This window comes from Somniosus microcephalus, chromosome 9 (assembly GCF_052327205.1).
Source record: "Somniosus microcephalus isolate GS21.2 chromosome 9, FLI_Smic_1.0, whole genome shotgun sequence".
Taxonomy (NCBI): domain Eukaryota; kingdom Metazoa; phylum Chordata; class Chondrichthyes; order Squaliformes; family Somniosidae; genus Somniosus; species Somniosus microcephalus.
In genome coordinates this window covers 179,329,502-179,348,238 of record NC_140995.1, presented here as the reverse complement: position 1 = coordinate 179,348,238, position 18,737 = coordinate 179,329,502, and the positions used below count along the sequence as shown (strand labels likewise).

General features: G+C 40.8%; 1 protein-coding gene across 2 annotated transcripts in view; it reads right to left on the bottom strand.

The window, feature by feature from the left end:
- Positions 1–18,737, bottom strand: part of rngtt (RNA guanylyltransferase and 5'-phosphatase) — a 440,634-nt gene that overhangs the window by 91,750 nt on the left and 330,147 nt on the right. For both annotated transcript variants that reach the window (XM_085997644.1, XM_085997645.1), the window contains one exon: positions 557–657. In XM_085997644.1, the coding sequence (XP_085853770.1) occupies positions 557–657 (101 nt within the window). The remainder of the gene's footprint in view (positions 1–556; positions 658–18,737) is intronic.

The following is an 18,737-nucleotide window of genomic DNA, read 5'->3' as shown; positions in this document are numbered from 1 at the left end:
CTAAATGTTGGCATTAAAAGCGAGACCAAAAATTTTAGCAGGAAATGTGCACACAAGACTTTTAAAATAATATAGATTGGGAATTTAATAGAAATACTGCAACTAATTAAGGTTTTTGACATTTTAAAAGTTGTGCAATTTATATGATCAGCAAAGGACTGAAATTGGGCATGAGGAAATTACGTCGAAGGGCGAGAATGTCAAATTGTTAATTTTAACAATGAACCTAAATAGAATGAGAAGCCTGAAGGTCTGTACGTTTGTTGCAGCTCTCTTCAACGTGTATGTTTGCACCCGTTACAATTTAATTCATTCAAACATAATTCAATAAATAGTCTCAGCCTTTCACATTATAGAAACAAATGCTTTTATCCCCCCATTGTGTCAACACCCCAAACGCAGTATTTAAAAACTATATGCTTGATGAGGATCATGAAAAAAATGGATTAGCGCAAAAGCAGTCTGCCCACAGGCTTACAAAACAACGTTTCATGTCATGCGTTCAGAAAAAATCAGGTCAAAGTTATTGAAATAAATCTGTGTAGAGATTGCTCACCCTTCTCCTCCTACTTTTGTTATTTTCAGACGAAAGTCAACAGAATTATGGCTTGGAGGTTTCCACTTAAGTATATCATCACATCGACCAGGCTTGTACTTCTATATAAAGTTTAAAAAAATGCATTTAGCTGCATTTATTCTTTTCTACTGCATAGAATCAAGCAAACAGAACATTTACAATATTTAATCATTTAATAGGCATCATTTGCAAAGAAAATATTAGTGTACCAAATGTAAAAATGATAGTTAAGAGCAGTAAAATAGCCGATTCATTTGTAAGAATACAAACTATGCATCATGACACACTACTAATGGGTCAACAATTAAGAATATTAGTACCCATTCAGGCTCTTAAGTCCAATTTTTAAGGAAACTGGATTCAATGGCGAAAGTTACTTTAGTAAAGATGCACCATATCTTTGGTGTCTTTCCTGGTCATTGTACAATAGAATAGGTAATCAATGTCCCAGTGACATAAAATCATACTGAGATTGTCCACATTCAACAAGTTGGATCATTCCCAAAGTGTTAAATTGGAATATGAACCATTAATGTTGGACATAATGCTAGGATCTAACTCTGCCAATCACAATATGAAACTAATTTTGCAGAAATTACAATTTGTTCAACTGAACACAACTCCCAGGATACTTTTAAAGATTAAAACTTTCAATGTATAAAGAATTAAAGGTCTTTTGAGGAATTTTAATCATCTGCTTCGGCTGATAATCATGACTTTAGCGGACGTAAATATAAACAATCAATCACTTCCAGATGACTATGCTACTTATCTTTTTAAAATACTATATTCAATTAAAAAAAACATAAATGCAACCAGTAAATGTTAGATATCAGGGCTATCTGCAAACTGGTAAGCTGAAATTGCAACAATATAGGCATATGCAGTTGTTATTGTGGTACACCAATAGCCTAGTTTATCAGTTCTATCATGCAACAAAATTAAAACTGAAATAGCAGAGAAAAGATTACAACAGTGACTACACTCCAAAAGTACTTCATTGGCTGTAAAGCGCTTTGAGGCGTCCGGTGGTCGTGAAAGGCGCTATATAAATGAAAGTCTTTCAGCAGAGGGAGCGCTACACAGTAACAAATAATTTGTTGCTTTTCTTCAATTTTTCACATGGGGGGGGGGGGGGGGGAGATTCCTGATCTCATTCAACTATCCAATGAAGTCACATGAGGCAGCTGCCCCAATAGACAGCAGGCTGTGGGTGCTAAAGGTTTGGGATGGATTTTCCTCCTGCCCACTCCTTAATACCAATATTTCCCTGGGTATGAGGTCACTGACCATACGGACAGGCTCCCGGCAGGAATCCCACTGCCAGAACTAAAGAGGGGAATAAGGCAGTGCTGCAGCAAGGATGGGGTTATAGCACAAGAGGCAGCGAGAGAGGGGCAGAAAAGCCCCAAGAAGAAAGAAGTTGCAGCGGTAATGGGCCTTGGAAGAGACCGAGGCCTCTAAAGATAAATGCTCAGGGCCAAATTGGAAGCTGAGCAAGGCTCTCCTAGGCCCTCACCCTCCATTTGTGGACATCACAGGAACAGGAGTAAGCCATTCAGCCCCTTGAGCCTGATCTGCCATTCAATGAGATCATGGCTGATCTGCGACCTAACTCCAAATACCCACCTTTGGCCCATATCCCTTAATACCTTTAGTTAACAAAAAGCTATCAATCTCCAATTTAAAATTAACAATTGATCTAGCATCAATTGTCATTTGCAGAAGAGTGTTCCAAACTTCTACCACTCTGTGTGTAGAAGTGTTTCCTAATTTCACTCCTGAAAGGTCTGGCTCTAATTTTTAGACTATGCCGCTTAATCCTATAATCAACCAGTGGAAATAGTTTCTCTATCTACCCTAGCTGTTCCCTTAATATCTTGAAAACTTCGATCAGATCACCCCTTAATCTTCTGATTTCTAGGGAATACAACCCTAATTTGTGTAAAAAAAAAGCAAAATACTGCAGATGCTGGAAATCTGAAACAAGAACAGAAAATGCTGGAAATACTCAGCAGGTCAGGCAACAACTGTGGAGAGAGAAACAGAGTTAAAGTTTCAGCTCAATGACCTTTCATCAGAACGGGTTTCTATCTTAGTTAACAGTCTCTTACGTGGGATTTTATCAAATGCCTAGGGACATTACCACCACTGCCCTGGGCCTATTCCAAATTTCCACCCAGCGGTCCCAAGGAACAGCGGTAAGACGGGCAGATGGGAGTGAAACGGACCAGGATGCCAGTCCCTGCTATCAACCAGCAATTATATGCAGTGAGCAGGGGAAATATAGTCAGCAGCTGTCTCAGTGGGGACAGGAAATTCAGGTCAGGACAGGGAGGCGTTGGTCAGCCTCAATTTCCCTGTGTTTCTGCCGCGATCCTTGGGGCAGGATAGCACAGGAAAATCAGCCCTTATTCAACAAAGGCAGGGGATTACAGACATCATAAAGAGAGTTTCTTTGTAATAAGACTTGCATGTATCTAATGCCTTGTCACATCTCTCAGAAAGATCTAAAAGTGAATTATAAATGGATTTCTTTTGAAATGCAATGGATGTAAGCACACACATTTTGTAGGCACCACAACTCCACTAACAACGAGATTGATGATCAGTTGATCTATTTTTGCTGGTGCTCGTTGAAGAGGAATATTGGCCAGTACGCTGGTAAATATCCTTTCCACACAGCAGTCTCAACAGAAAACTTCACTATAATGAAAGGTGGTCTTTATTATACTTGTACTATTAATGGTCGATGCTTATTATTAGATGGAGGGATGTATCAGAAGAAAGTATCGTGACTTCAAAGTAACTCTCATAATCCATGAAAACAAATCAGGCTTCAAGGTACTCCATATGATTGTACAATTTTTACTTTTAATATGCTGCAGATTTTGCAGTTACTAATTTTAATGGTTTTATAAACAGCCTATAGGGATAAACATGAACAAAACTGAACCAAACACAGGAATGGCTTTTTCCAAGCCAAAGTTAAGGTAAACAGAATGCTTTCTGATTGTTTAAAGTTACAACTGAGTTAATAAAAGACTGCTTACAATAGGAGATGCAGCTGTAAAGCAGTGAACGGGCCATAAAAATGTTCAATAATTTATGACTGAATTTGAAATGTTCGAAATCTTAACTAGAATACTGTCTAGTAAATGAAATCATTAAGGAAAAAATGATGCAGTATTATCCCACAATACCCTCTGAGCAAATAAATACTCTCATAATTTGCAATTCTCATAACAAATCTGTGATATAAGAAAATATTTGACTGGTGCTTTAATCCTGCAATGAGCTGCTGCTTATTGCATTGGGAAATTTTTCATTTACATACAAATACCTCCTCTATATTAAGCTGGGAAATTATGATTTTATAATCGAACTGCAGATGAGATTGTTACCCAGTTTAGTTATAACAATGTCTGAATGAATGCCTCTGATCCTAGGGCAGAATTTTAAATAAAATAAAAATGCTTAATTGAGTTCATTAATAAAATATACTAGCTCATTTCCCATGGCACTGCTCACGGAGAAATCCAAAATGGCCCCTCCTGGCAACTGTCGCGCCCTTGCCTGCATTAACTCTTTGGTCTCTTTTAGTTTGCCTTCCAATCATTCTCTTTGTCTGTGGTAGGAAGAGGAATGGGGAAAGGGAGGGAGGGGAATAAGGAGGGAGAAAGGGAATGAGAGGGGTGGCAGGAAGAGGTGGTGTATGGGAGGAACAAAAAAGGAAGGGAAGGGAGAGAGTGGGGAGAAAGAGAGAGGGAAGGGTAGGAGCAGAAATTGTGAGGAGGAAAGGGATGAGAGAGTGGCCAGAGAAAAAAAAACTGGAAGGGGAATAGAGGAGGGAGAAAGAGAGAAATCGAGAGAAAGAATGAGAGAGAGAAAAAGCAGAGAGAGAGAGTCTGGTCCATCATCCCTCTCTCGAGTGCCTACTGCTGACTAATTTGCACATCAGCCATTAAAAGCAACGAAGGAGTCTTCAGCCCACTTATTAACTATCCAGCTGGAGGACTGGCACTGGGCAAATCTTAATTTACGTGGAGGGAGAAATGAATAGGAAAAATACAAAAATAGCAACTTAAAACAAATAAATATTTTGCAGATGTAAAAATCACCATACAGAATAGGTATAAATCATAAATGACAATTTCTTTTGTCAGTTAAGAACTGAAGGTCACAAGAATACAGACTGAACATGTACAGATAAAAATAAATGAGGAGCAATACTTACAAGGCAGTAGATTTTACAAGGATAAATATCATAAAACATTTTAGGAAGTAATTAAATTAATCTATGTCCATCTTAAGATAGTATTACATAATTCTGTGCCTCCTTCAAAAAAATGCAACACTTCCACAGAACTGTCTATATGGTTTAATATACAGTTTAATTTTGTTTTGTAATGGGATCCATTACAGTATTGTTTTCATTGCAGTTTAGATTGGTGCAAATTTAAAAGAAAAAATGGTGTGAAATTAATTGAATATTAACAGTATATATTTTACAACAAAACATTCAAGTGTTCTGCGTCATCCGCAACAACTGGAATACCTTTGATGTAGCTGCGCAACAGCAACCATCTTTACTAAGGCTAGTAGATCTGGTTGTTCACAGCCAGGGAGCAGAGCAGTTAGGCAAAGTAGGAGATGGAGCAGGGATGGAGTGGACAAGAGTTCCAAGTTAAAGCAGGGATGAGGGATGGAGAGGTGTCCTATGTCTTGAAACGAGGAACAACAAGTATAGGCTAGCAAAACCTACAAAACCCGGAAAGGCTGACAAATAGCTTCAAAAAAGCAGACAACTCAAAAACCAGTCGAAGGCCATTCCTTCAAAGTGAATGAATGAGCTAAATTCCTTTTCGTTAAGTTTGGATTTCAGGATTTTTTTGTGTTTTAACTCTCCTTTGCCAAAACTGCTCATTATGCCAGGATCATCCCCAACTTCTTTTCTCCAATACCAGCTGTCTCCTTAAACCCCACCTCTCCTGCATCCATCACCATCATCTCCAATAAGTGTGAGGAGTTCATGGAATTATTTATCACTAAGATTGATATCATCCATTGAGCTGCATCTGCTGCTTCCCCACCAACCACCCACACCATTTTTCTCTAATTTCACTCCTACATCCCCCTCTTGCCCTCTCTGAGCTCATCTTGACCACGCCTAAGTCCTGCTCCCTTGACCTCATTCCCACTCAACTGCAGGGGGAAAAAATGGGTACAAGATGACAAAATCTCCTTGAAATGAGCCAGGCTCTTAACATGATCTTTTAAAATTTGCAAAGTATGCACTCCATTTTCTTCAACCTCTCTGATAACTGACATCGTTTTCCTTGCTTGGTCTACCTGTGAGTTGGCATTTGCCATTACTAAATGACTTGCCAGTAGATCTGCCAAGAGGAGGTTAGCAGATTATAGAAGATCCAAGAGGCCTGCCTTTATGCATCAAGTCAGCCCACTATACAAAGGAAAGGCCACCTGGAGAACATGCTACTGCACAAGGCTGACACACTATTGTTCTTATGGAACAGAAGTTCTTTGAAGAAATTTGTTATTGTATTATCTGTTTTATTCCCCAAAAGTTGGAAAAATAAGCTGCAAGTATGAGATCTTAATGTTTTTGCTTTCTAGGCTAGAACTTTACAAGGAACTCAGCTTTCTTTTTAAGAATTTGAATTCCCCACCCATAAACTTGGTTTGATTTTCCCCATTCTTAAATTGACTTTTTAAAGTTACACATAACAGCTGCCAACATTGGCCCTTTCCCTCACATGTTGGAAGCTCTTGGTTTATGTTTGCACAATAAAGTAAAAATATTCAATAATTTGAATATCTGTAATGCTAAGCATAAAGGGTCAAGGATTTTGGCCTAAATTTTTGAATTTGAATCCATGAATTGAGATTCAGTAGAAAACATCAGAAATTGAAAATTGGCTTGAAAGAATAAAATAATTATGATGGAATAAACGAGAAAAGGGAAGATCATGTCTCTTTTCTTCTGTTCTATAGGTTATTTGTTTTCAGTATGAATGTTAATGTATTTTTGCAAAGCATCCGAGTGTGTTTGGGAAGTTACAGTATTCCTTTTGTCTGAGAGTCTGTCTTTAAAAGAAAGTGTCTGTTATGTGTGTTTTAGCTCCACCCACTTCTCTCTGCGAAAAGCCATTTAACCCTTTGTAGTCTTGTCTTAGATTCTGGAAGTTTTAAGAATGTGCGAATAAGATTGTGCACCTAGAATTGGAAAAAAAACTTTGAACTACAATTTAAGTTAAACTGGTGTGGAAAAGCTGAGAAAAACAAAAAGTTTGTTTAACAAAAGATTAAGTTTCAGTCTAAGATTTAACCTTGGAGTCGCAGTTGCTATGGTGAAATTTTCCAAAGCAGTTTGATTTGTTGAGTTTAAATGTGAAAAGTAATTTTTCTCCAGTTGTATTCAATATTTTTAGTCATTTGAAAACACATCTGAAGAACAAAGAAATATTATGTAACTTACTGGTTTTTTTGTTTTATTTTCTGTTCTGTATTGTGTTTAGTGAATAAGAATATTTGCTCTGCTGCCTTATAAACCTGCAAAGGAGTTAACCCTTTCCGCTGGCAGTTGTTTTTTTTAAAAATCGGTTCACCAAACAACTTTGATCTAGGTTTTCTATCTTTAATATTGTATTGGACAGTAGTTTCTCCAGACGCTCATGAATGAGATAGAATCTGGTATTAATGGGAATTTTCATTCTAGTGAAAGTCAGGAAAGTGTAGTTACGAATAGTAAATTGACAGCTTTCTCTTGGAGACATTTGTGTCCTTGCCTATAATGAACTTTTTAAGAAAACTGAATTTGATAGCCTGGCCACTACCCAAGACATCAGGACCATGCAGAGGGAGATGAGCAAAGATCTCCAGATGACTACAATTTTTTGATAGGATCACCTGAAAGCCTGAGAATGGCTTGTATCGGATGGCACGTGTGGCAGGATATTGAAATACCGATATGAGTGTGAAAATGTGATTTGTTACGTATGAAGCAATTACCATCCGGAAATACGTGGTTAATTTGCACTGAAGAACGGGTCTCAGACATGCTCAGTTACTTGACAACAGTGCAATATGAAATGGTTAATGTGGCTCAGGAGAGTGAGACAACTTTTAAAGCATTGACACATACTCCATCGAGAAACTACCTAATTAATGAAACAGTCAGAATAGAGTTAAACACACTGGCACTTCTTAGAAGGACTGAAATTGAAGTTGAAGCAGAGAGTTACATGGAATTTGGATTGGGACAATTGAGGGCTAAGGAGCAATCATGTTTAGCAAGAATTATCCACAAGATGGATACGAGTAAAAGAGATCTGGAGAATCTTTTAAGTCCATGACTTGTTGATTAGATGTTAAACTGTAATGTCGCTTGAAATGATTGTAAGACTGAATTTAACTGTGACTGTAATAATTGTGTTTTATGGGTAACAGAGCATGGGAAAAACCAGTGCGAATCCAGAATGAGGTGGTTTTGGTGGTGCCTCCTGTGTCACTACTACAGCAACTACCATGCTTTTACGGGTCTAACAGGATCTGTCCCATCAAGCAACACGTTTTACTCAATATCAAAACCTATGCTCAAGTGAAACTGACAGTAAATGAGATACTTAAGTATGAGCTGCACAATTATGTGTCACAATTCAGATAATACATTCCCCTGTTGTCTTAGGGTTTCAGTGAGCTCGTGTTGCGACTGAACTCCTCCCTGGAGCATTTTTATGTTTTGGAGCAAGACAACTTGAGAATAGAAATTGACAGCATAGGTGACGACTCACACTGGTGGGATATTGGGCTTAATATATCAGCACACCCTTGGCTTTGTATTATTTCACACGCTCTGGTAGTTCTCCAACTTGTAACCCGTGTAGTAAGACTTTGATGCACAAGTCAATTGTGTACTCATGCCTACGACTAACCAGCACCAACAAATTAATTGAGTACACCGAAAGAGAAGATCTGAAGCAACATAGAGGAGATCCCAGGCGGGGTAAGATCAGGAAAGATAAAAGAAACAGAGGATACCTCAGGCGGGGCAGAATTGGAACACCGGAACAGTGAATTGAATTTGTGTGAAGGGTCGGAGGTTGCTCCTCCCCCTCAAAAGGAGTGGACTGTAAGAAAGGGGGAAATCTTCATTTTCGAGACTCCCTACTAATGAGCACCCAAGTTGAGAGAGCAATAAGAATTAGCTAGAATAGTCAAAAGTAAGTTGTGAGAAGTCAATAAGGATATTTCCTTCTCAAAGAAGGGAATTGTAAGAATTAGCTTTTAGATTCAAAGATGGGAACAGAGACTGACGACAAACTGGGAACGGATAGCAGGGACGTCAGCAAGATCAAATGACGAGGACAAATGGCCGAGGCCAGGGCATGAAAGTGATAAGGGAATCATAAAATGCAAAGCAACACAGGATGGTGGCATGATAGTTAGACAATATGGAGCCAGAAAGGCATTAAATGTCCTTAAAGAAACATAACAAGACATTCCTCAGAAGCCTAGTCAGCCATGATTAAGAACATAAGAACATAAGAAATAGGAGCGGGAGTAGGCCAATTGGCCCCTCGAGCCTGCTCCGCCATTCAATAAGATCATGGCTGATCTGATCCTAACCGCCAATCCACTATGACAGGACTATCTCCTGAATCTAACAGCATTAGACACACGAAAACAGGAGCAGGATCAGGCTACACGGCCCCTGGGCCCGCTCCGCTACCCACAGGGCCATGACCTATCCGAACCTAGACTCATGTCCAAATTCCTGCCCGCTCCCCGTAACCCTTAGTTCCCTTTTCTACTAGGAAACTGTCTATTTCTGTTTTAAATTTATGTAATGATGTAGCTTCGACAGCTTTTTGGGGCAGCATATTCCATGGACCTACCACCCTCTGAGTGAAGTAGTTCCTCCTCATCTCAGTTTTGAAAGAGCAGCCCCTTATTCTAAGACTATGCCCCCTAGTTCTAGTTTCACCCATCATCTGGAACATCCTCCCTGCATCCACCCGATCCAACCCCTTCATAATCTTATATGTTTCAATGAGATCGCCTCTCATTCTTCTGAACTCCAATGAGTAGAGTCCCAATCTACTCAACCTCTCCTCATATGTCCATCCCCTCATCCCCGGGATTAACCGAGTGAACCTTCTTTGTACTGACTCGAGAGCAAGTATGTCCTTTCTTAAGTATGGACACCAAAACTGTATGCAGTATTCCAGGTGCGGTCTCACCAATACCTTGTACAACTGAAGCAATACCTCCCTATTTTTATATTCTATCCCCCTAGCAATGAAAGCCAACATTCCATTGGCCTTCTTAATCACTTGCTGCACCTGCATACTAACCTTTTGAGTTTCGTGCACCAGGACCCCCAGATCCCTTTGTACTTCAGTACTTTCAAGTTTCTTGCCATTAAGATAATAACTTGCTCTACGATTTTTCCTGCCAAAGTGCATAACCTCACACTTTCCAGTATTGTATTCCATCTGCCAAATCTCTGCCCACTTACTTAGCCTGTCTATGTCCCCTTGCAGGTTTTTTATGTCCTCCTCACTCACTACTTTCCCTCCCATCTTAGTATCATCTGCAAACTTTGACGTGTTACACTCGGTCCCCTCCTCCAAATCGTTAATATAGATTGTAAAGAGTTGGGGACCCAGCACTGACCCCTGCGGAACACCACTGGTTACTGATTGCCAGTCTGAATATGAACCATTTATCCCAACTCTCTGCCTTCTGTTAGATAGCCAATCCTCTATCCATGCCAGAATATTACCCCCAATCCCGTGATTTTTTATCTTAAGCAATAATCTTTTGTGTGGCACCTTGTCAAATGCCTTTTGGAAGTCTAAATACACTACGTCCACTGGTTCACCTTTATCCACCCTATATGTTACTTCCTCAAAGAACTCCAGCAAATTTGTCAAACATGACTTCCCCTTCATAAAACCATGCTGACTTTGTCTTATTAAATTATGATTATCCAAATGTCCTGTTACTGTCTCCTTAATAATGGACTCCAAAATTTTACCTACCACAGATGTTAGGCTAACCGGTCTATAGTTTCCAGCCTTCTGTCTACTGCCCTTTTTAAATAAGGGTGTTACATTAGCAGTTTTCCAGTCTGCCGGGACCTTTGCTGAGTCCAGGGAGTTTTGGAAGATTATTACCAATGCATCCACAATCCCTACCGCCACTTCCCTCAAAACCCTGGGATGTAAGCCATCAGGTCCAGGTGATTTATCCGCCTTGAGTCCCATTATTTTACCAAGTACTACTTCCTTAGTGATTTTAATCGTATTTAGCTCCTCCCCCCCTATAGCCCCCTGCTTGTCAAGTGTTGGGATATTCTTGGTGTCCTCTACTGTAAAGACTGATGTAAAATATTCATAGTGTTTTTGCCATCTCCATATTTCCCACCATTAATTTCCCGGTCTCATCCTCTAAGGGACCAACATTTACTTTAGCCACCCTTTTTCTTTTTATATAACTGTAAAAACTCTTACTATCTGTCTTTATATTTTTTGCTAATTTACTTTCATAATGTATCTTCCCTTTCTTAATCAATCTTTTTGTTATTTTTTGCTGTCTTTTAAAGTTTTCCCAATCCTCTATCCTCCCACTAGATTTGGCTACCTTATATGCCCTTGTTTTTAGTCGAATACTATCCTTAATTTCTTTACTTAGCCACGGATGGCTGTCTTTTCTTTTACACCCTTTTTTTCCTCAGTGGAATATACTTTTTTTGGAATTTGTAAAATAACTCCTTAAATGTACACCACTGATCATGTATCGTCTTATCCTTTAACCTATTTTCCCAATCCACTTTACTCAATTCCGCTCTCATACCTTCATAGTCTCCTTTATTCAAGCTTAGCACGCTTGTTTGAGATACAGCCTCCTCACCCTCTAACTGAATATGGAATTCAACCATGTTATGGTCACTCATTCCAAGGGGATCCTTTACTCGGACATTTTTAATGAATCCTGTCTCGTTACACAGGACCAGATCTAAGGTTGCTTGCCCCCTGGTTGGTTCAGTTACATACTGCTCAAGAAACCCATCCCTAATACACTCAATGAACTCATCCTCAAGGCAGCCCTGCCCAATTTGATTCGTCCAATTTATATGATAGTTAAAATCCCCCATAATTATAGATGTTCCCTTATTACAAGCCTCAACTATTTCCTGATTGATACTCCGTCCAACCGAGTTGCGACTGTTCGGAGGCCTATATACTACACCCACTAGTGTTTTTTTCCCCTTATTATTCCTTATCTCCACCCAAACTGTTTCATTATCCTGATCCTTTGACCCAATATCATTTCTCTGTATTAGTGATTCCTTCCTTTATTAACATAGCCACCCCACCTCCCCTTCCTTCCTGCCTGTCCTTCCTGATTGTTAAATAACCTGGTATGTTTAATTCCCAGGCATTGTCACCCTGCAGCCATGTTTCTGTAATGGCCACAAGATCATACCCATATGTAGTTATTTGTGCCTTTAACTCGTCTATTTTGTTACGAATGCTACGTGCATTCAGATAGAGAACTTTCAAATATGTTTTGTGACACTTAGTTCCTGCTATTGCCCTTTTTATTACTTTACCTTTTACTCCACACCTTCTACCCCTTCCTGACACGCTCTGGTTTTTAATTTCCCCACTGCTACCTAAGTCTATGACCTTCTCTGTTGTCATTTGTATTATTTGCTCTCTGGGAACCTCCCCCCCACTAGTTAGTTTAAAGCCCTCTCTACAGCCCTAGTTATATGATCCGCCAGGACTCTAGTCCCAGCACTGGCCAAGTGAAGCCCGTCCCAACGGAACAGCTCCCTCCTGTCCCAGTACTGGTGCCAGTGTCCCAGGAAGCAAAACCCATTTCTCCCACACCAGTCTTTGAGCCACGCATTTAACTCTCTTATTTTATTTGTCCTAGCCAAATTCGCTCGTGGCTCAGGTAATAATCCAGAGATTATTACCCTTGTGGTTCTGCTTTTTAATTTGGCCCCTAGCTGCTCAAACTCCCTCAGCAGAACCTCCTTCCTTGTCCTATCTATGTCGTTGGTACCAACATGGACCACGACAACTGGATCCTCCCCCTCCCACTCCAAGTTTCTGTCCAGCCCAGAGGAGATGTCCTTAACCCTGGCACCGGGTAGGCAACACAGCCTACGGGACTCTCGCTCTTGGCTGCAGAGAACTCTATCTATCCCCCTAATAATACTATCCCCTACCACTACAACATTTCTATTTACTCCCCCCTCTTGAATGGCCCCCCTCTCCACGGTGCTGTGGCCAGGTTGCTCATCCTCCCTGCAGCCCCTGCTTCCGTCTCCACAGGGAGTAAGAAGCTCGAACCTGTTGGACAAGAGCAACGGCTGCGGCTCCTCCAACACTACCTTCTGGATCCCCGTACCTGCCTCACTCGTGGTCACACCGTCCAGTCCCTGACCATGGGCTACATCTGAATTAATTAACTTCATAGGTGTGACCACCTCCTGAAACACAGAGTCCAGGTACTTCTCCCCCTCCCTGATGTGTCGCAGTATCTGAAGCTCAGACTCCAGCTCATCAACACGGAGCTGGAGATCCTGTAGCAGCAGACACTTGTCACAGATGTAATCACCGTTAGCCTCAATGGGGTCTACCGGCTCCCACATCTCGCAACAGTAACACATCATCTGCTCCATTCTATGTAATTAATTATAATTTTTTTTTATTTAATTAGATTAAATCAATCCCTCTAAATTACACCAGTTTAATGGTTAACCAACTGTCTCCCTTACAGCACAGACCCTAGAAAAAAACCGCCGAATTTAAGCTTGTAATAAAAAGAAGAAATACTCACCAACCAATCCAACCAATCACCTACCTGCTTCCTGGTGACGTCACTCTTGGATTATTTTTTACCTCTCTCCTCTGCTGTTGATTTGGTATGCCTCTGGTCGCTGCCGCTGGTTTTTATGCCGGTTATAGCTCCTCCTCCTGACCTCGCTGCTCACTCCTAGGTCCGATGCTGGTCTCGGGCCTCTGGTCGCTGCCGCTGGTTTTTATGCCGGTTATAGCTCCTCCTCCTGACCTCGCTGCTCACTCCTAGGTCCGATGCTGGTCTCGGGCCTCTGGTCGCTGCCGCTGGTTTTTATGCCGGTTATAGCTCCTCCTCCTGACCTCGCTGCTCACTCCTAGGTCCGATGCTGGTCTTGGGCCTCTGGTCGCTGCCGCTGGTTTTTATGCCGGTTATAGCTCCTCCTCCTGACCTCGCTGCTCACTCCTAGGTCCGATGCTGGTCTCGGGCCTCTGGTCGCTGCCGCTGGTTTTTATGCCGGTTATAGCTCCTCCTCCTGACCTCGCTGCTCACTCCTAGGTCCGATGCTGGTCTCGGGCCTCTGGTCGCTGCCGCTGGTTTTTATGCCGGTTATAGCTCCTCCTCCTGACCTCGCTGCTCACTCCTAGGTCCGATGCTTGACACCAGGTATCCACCAGCCGAAATAACGTATACAAATAAGGGACTGAGAGAGAGTCAGGCAGTATGGGGCAAAGGCTTCCTCGAGGTGGAAATCAATGCTGGCTTATGCCTAACACCTCCAACAGCTCAAGGGACAAACTAACAGAAGTGACCGTTGCTGTAGGCTGCAGAGATCTGCCGACCCAAGACCTCCACGCTGTCTCATCGGGCGTCCGTCTGTCCGGTCGTGGCATTCCGCTTCGGGAGTCGTAGATCGCTCCCTACTGTCATGGGTTGTATGTCTATTATACTTATCTTAACCACATGTAATATCTAATTATGCTTTAAACTGTAGCTCTTTAATAAAAATCCTTACAACTCCCAAGACCTTTTGTTTTATTTTATTTTAATTTTTTTTCCCCCTTGTCTTCTCACATGGTAGCTGTTGATGATTCTGCCATCGCCATTCAAACCTCATCTAGAGCCATATTTTGTTTAACTTGTCCCATTACCTCTCTTTATGCCTTGCACCATCATCCCTTTTGTCAGTCAATCTCTCCTTCTTTCCAGCCTGTCACAGACCTTCTTTGTTCTTTCCTCCCCGCCCCCTGCTTAAAAATCTCTCTTCTCTGACCTTCTCCAGTTCTGACGATCAGAAACGTTGACACTATTTCTCTCTCCTCGATGCTGCCAGACCTGCTGAGTGTTTCCAGCATTTTGTGTTTTATTTTGGATTTCCAGCATCCGCAGTATTTTGCTTTTGGGCCAAATTGGGGGTGTAGTTAATACAAAGGAAGAATGCAACAAAATACAAGATGACATTAATAAACTGGCAGGATGGGCATGTAATTGGCAAATTAATTTCAATATAGATAAGTATGGTAGGAAGAATAAGGAGGTCACATACTGCTTGGATAATAAGTCTAAATGGGGTAGAGGGGCAAAGCGATCTAGGGGTACAGATATAAAAATCACTAAAAGTAGTGGCACAGGTTAATAAGGCCATTAAAAAAAGCAAACCAAGCACTGGGGTTCATTTCTAGAGGGATAGGATTGAAAAGCAGAGAAGTTAGGATAAATTTGTACAGAACTTTGGTTAGACCAATGCGCACAGTTCTGGTCTCCATATTATAAATAGGATATAGAGCCATTGAGAAGGTGCCAAAAAGATTACAAGGATGATACCAGAACTGAGAGGTTATACCTGTCAGGAAATTCTGAACAGGCTGGGACTCTTTTCTCTAGAAAAGAGAAGGCTAAGGGGTGACCTGATAGAGGTCTTTAAAATAATGAAAGCGTTTGGTAGGGTAATAGTGGAGAAAATGTTTCAACTTGTGGCAGAGACCAAAACTAGAGGTCATAAATATAAGATAGTCACGAATAGGGAATTCAGGAGAAAATTCTTTACTCAAAGATGGTTAGAATGTGGATCTTGCCATCACATGTAGTTGAGGTGAAAGGCACAGATGCATTTAAGGGGAAGCTAGATAAACACACGAGGGAGAAAGGAACAGAAGGATATACTGATAGTGTTACAAGATTGGGACGAGGCTCGTGTGGAGCATAAACACTGGCTTAGGCCAGTTGGGCCAAATGGCCTGTTTCTGTGCTGTAGACTCAATGTAAGGCCCTTCAGCCCATCTTTCCTGAATACAAATATTACTGTGCTTGCATTACAGCATCTAGCTATTTATTTAATTATTCCGTGTCCTAATTTCAACCATTCTTGCCAGCAACTTCATCAAGCTGTTAGTCATCCTTGTTGTAAAGTTATATTTTCCAATATTTGCTCTTCACAACTTCACTATACAACCTCAGCATGACCTACAGGGATTTGAATTCAACTGATTTAGCAACATAACCAACATCCCATTTGCTTTGTTTATTGCCAACTCACAAGGCTGAGACTTGGTGAGCAATGAGTCAATTAACACCACTAGACCGTTCAACTTCACCTTAAGCACTTATCCTACCCATGCACTACATCTACTATTATTACTTCCAATACACAGAAAATTGCAATTGAGAACACAACCTCAGCTTGTACTCTTGAATTTCCACTGAGTGCAGTGGCTACAGTTGATCCTCATCCGAGATGGGAACAAATTTCCTATGTTGAAAACTCATACAAAGGTGGACCTACATCAAGTGCTGTTGGTTCGAGCAGAGTGAAAGTCAGGTGCTGAGGGCTTAATGCAATTGGTAAAATCACAGGAAGGGCATCTGGTCTTGCTTTTAAAATACAATGCTGAAAATATGGATCTACTCAGCTGATGTTATATCACTGCTGGACCAGTCACTGTGATCCTTCCATGCGGTTTAAAGCATTTGTTGCTCTGTTGTAGGACACTGTTCTTTTACCAGTTTAGTTTAGCAATTTGTAATACAGAAAGCCAAACATGCAAGTAACAAAGTGAAAACACAATCTTCAAAATCATCAATTTTCATTTTCTGCAACACTGGAAAGAAAAAGTGTTAGAAGTGACAAAGTGACTGAATAGGTCTGCTCAAAGTCTTTAAACTCATTTGTTCAGCTCGGTACCTATGACGGGTATATTTTTCATTTGGATGGACACGATTTCCAGTGAGCCTGTGTAAATTTATTCATTTACATTTCTTAAGTCTGGCGGAGAACACTTGAATAATGGCTTGACCTCTGTCTGGTTTCAGCGATTACTCAAAAGCACAATTTCTGGAAAACTGCATTAAGCCTCCCCACCCTTCCTCCTTTCTCACATTTTCTTTTCAAGTTATGTTTTAAAATTCCTGAATTCAGGTCTCTGCATGCTGCGCACCACTCACTAAATAATAGGGAGATAGTATTCTCAGATTTCTAGTAAAACTCCTCTGTAACTTAGAAATGGAAGATTTTCAAATGTAGTTGACCTGCCCTTCTTTTGCTCGATCGACACAGAAGGACATCACCTCCAACTGTTACTTCCTTTAGACAGCCTCACTGAGAGTGGGCGCTTAACAAAACTAGTTTTCCAAAAGGTTTCCCCCAGAAAAGAAAATGAAGTCATTGGTTTGGTGTTGTGTTCCTTAGAATTAATAAATCTATTTAGCTTTAAAAGAAAGCTGGATAGATTTATACATTTCTCATAAAAGGATTTGCATTTGTCCCTGTGTGTGATGGCACATTTTTGTCACAACAGAGAAACACTGCTGCCCTGCTGTGATGAAGGAGTTGCAAGAGCAGATGTAAAACAAAATGAGGCTCATTACTACCTATGGCTGTGCTAAACACAGCTTTCTTTCTGTCTTTTTTTTTAAGTCTCTCACATTAGCATTTGCTGAACTTATGCAGGCTCTATTCCCGAAATGTAGTTTACCACCCTGCCAGTTGCCTTTCGGGGGCTAGTGACAATATTTGCTATTCCGGGAAACTGCAGAAAAGGAGGGGCATGTCAGTAATTCCAGCCTTTCCCATTATGATTCAAAAATGATTTCCCTCAAAATAATTTACTGAAAAATAAATCAAGTGACATTGAGTGCAAAATTCATAGACCCACCGGAGGATTCAGAGATGAAGGCCAACCCACTCAGTGGTTTCTTTTTTTGTACATCTCCGAGTCCCACTGTGCACCTCGTTTATACTATTGATTTTAAGTTGTTTTTTAAAGACAGACAACATAACGGTTTTATTCTGCAGGGACTTACCATATCAAAAGACTGCTGCATGTTCAGAAACACAATTGTACTGTTACATGGTTACTAAGCTGTTGGCAAGGCTCCTACGGAAGGAGGTAGCTGGCCGGCGGGCATATTGTGCTAATAGTGACCACTTTAAACAAAAAAGTTATAGTACTAGCAATGTTCAAGAAGTGATGGGTGGAAGATGTACAAACAGCTGTAACTGATGCAACAAAGTACAGTCAAACGAGACTGGAAACGTGTGCACACATCACGTGATGTGAACAATTTTCGGAGTTAAAGAAGCGAGGACAGAATCAGGCTTGGCTCTGATGCTCTTGCTCCACAGCTGAACGACCTGTCAACATTCTCCACATCTATGCTCACACGTGAAAAATAACTGCTTGGCCGAGGCGGCAGAAACCCATGAAACAAAGCAAAAATATGCAGTGAAAAATTGATGAGAAAAACTTGTACCTCCCCCACCCAGCACATGTATAGAATATACACCCCCCCAATAATGAACAAAGTGTGAACACCATTTATTTACTGGGAAAAGAAAAACATTGACATTATGGAAAGCCGCTGAATTTATTCAGTTTCACTGAATGCTGGTTAATTCGCATTTTCACTTAGCTGATCAAAGTCTAATACTTCCTTTTCCACATAAGATATCTGGCTACAGAAAATTCATTTAATCACATTTATTCAACCAAAAAACAGCTTATGGATTTGTATTTGTTTCAAGTGTAATGTCCAAAAGCAATTTAAGTAGTTGGTGGCATGGCAGGATACAATTTTTGTTTGTGAAGGCAGTTCAAACATCCATTTTCATCGACATAAATTCTTTGTTGGCTGCAGAGGGTGGTCCCCATGGACCATTTCAAAGAGGCAGGGAGTTGAAATACCTCTCCTGTCAATCAACAAAGTGGCTGATCGCTTCAGAAATGATTTTAGTGATTGCATTAATACTGCGTATAGAAAGCCTTTCCACCATCTACAAGGCACAAGTAAGGAGTGTGATGGAATGCTCTCCACTTGCTTGGAT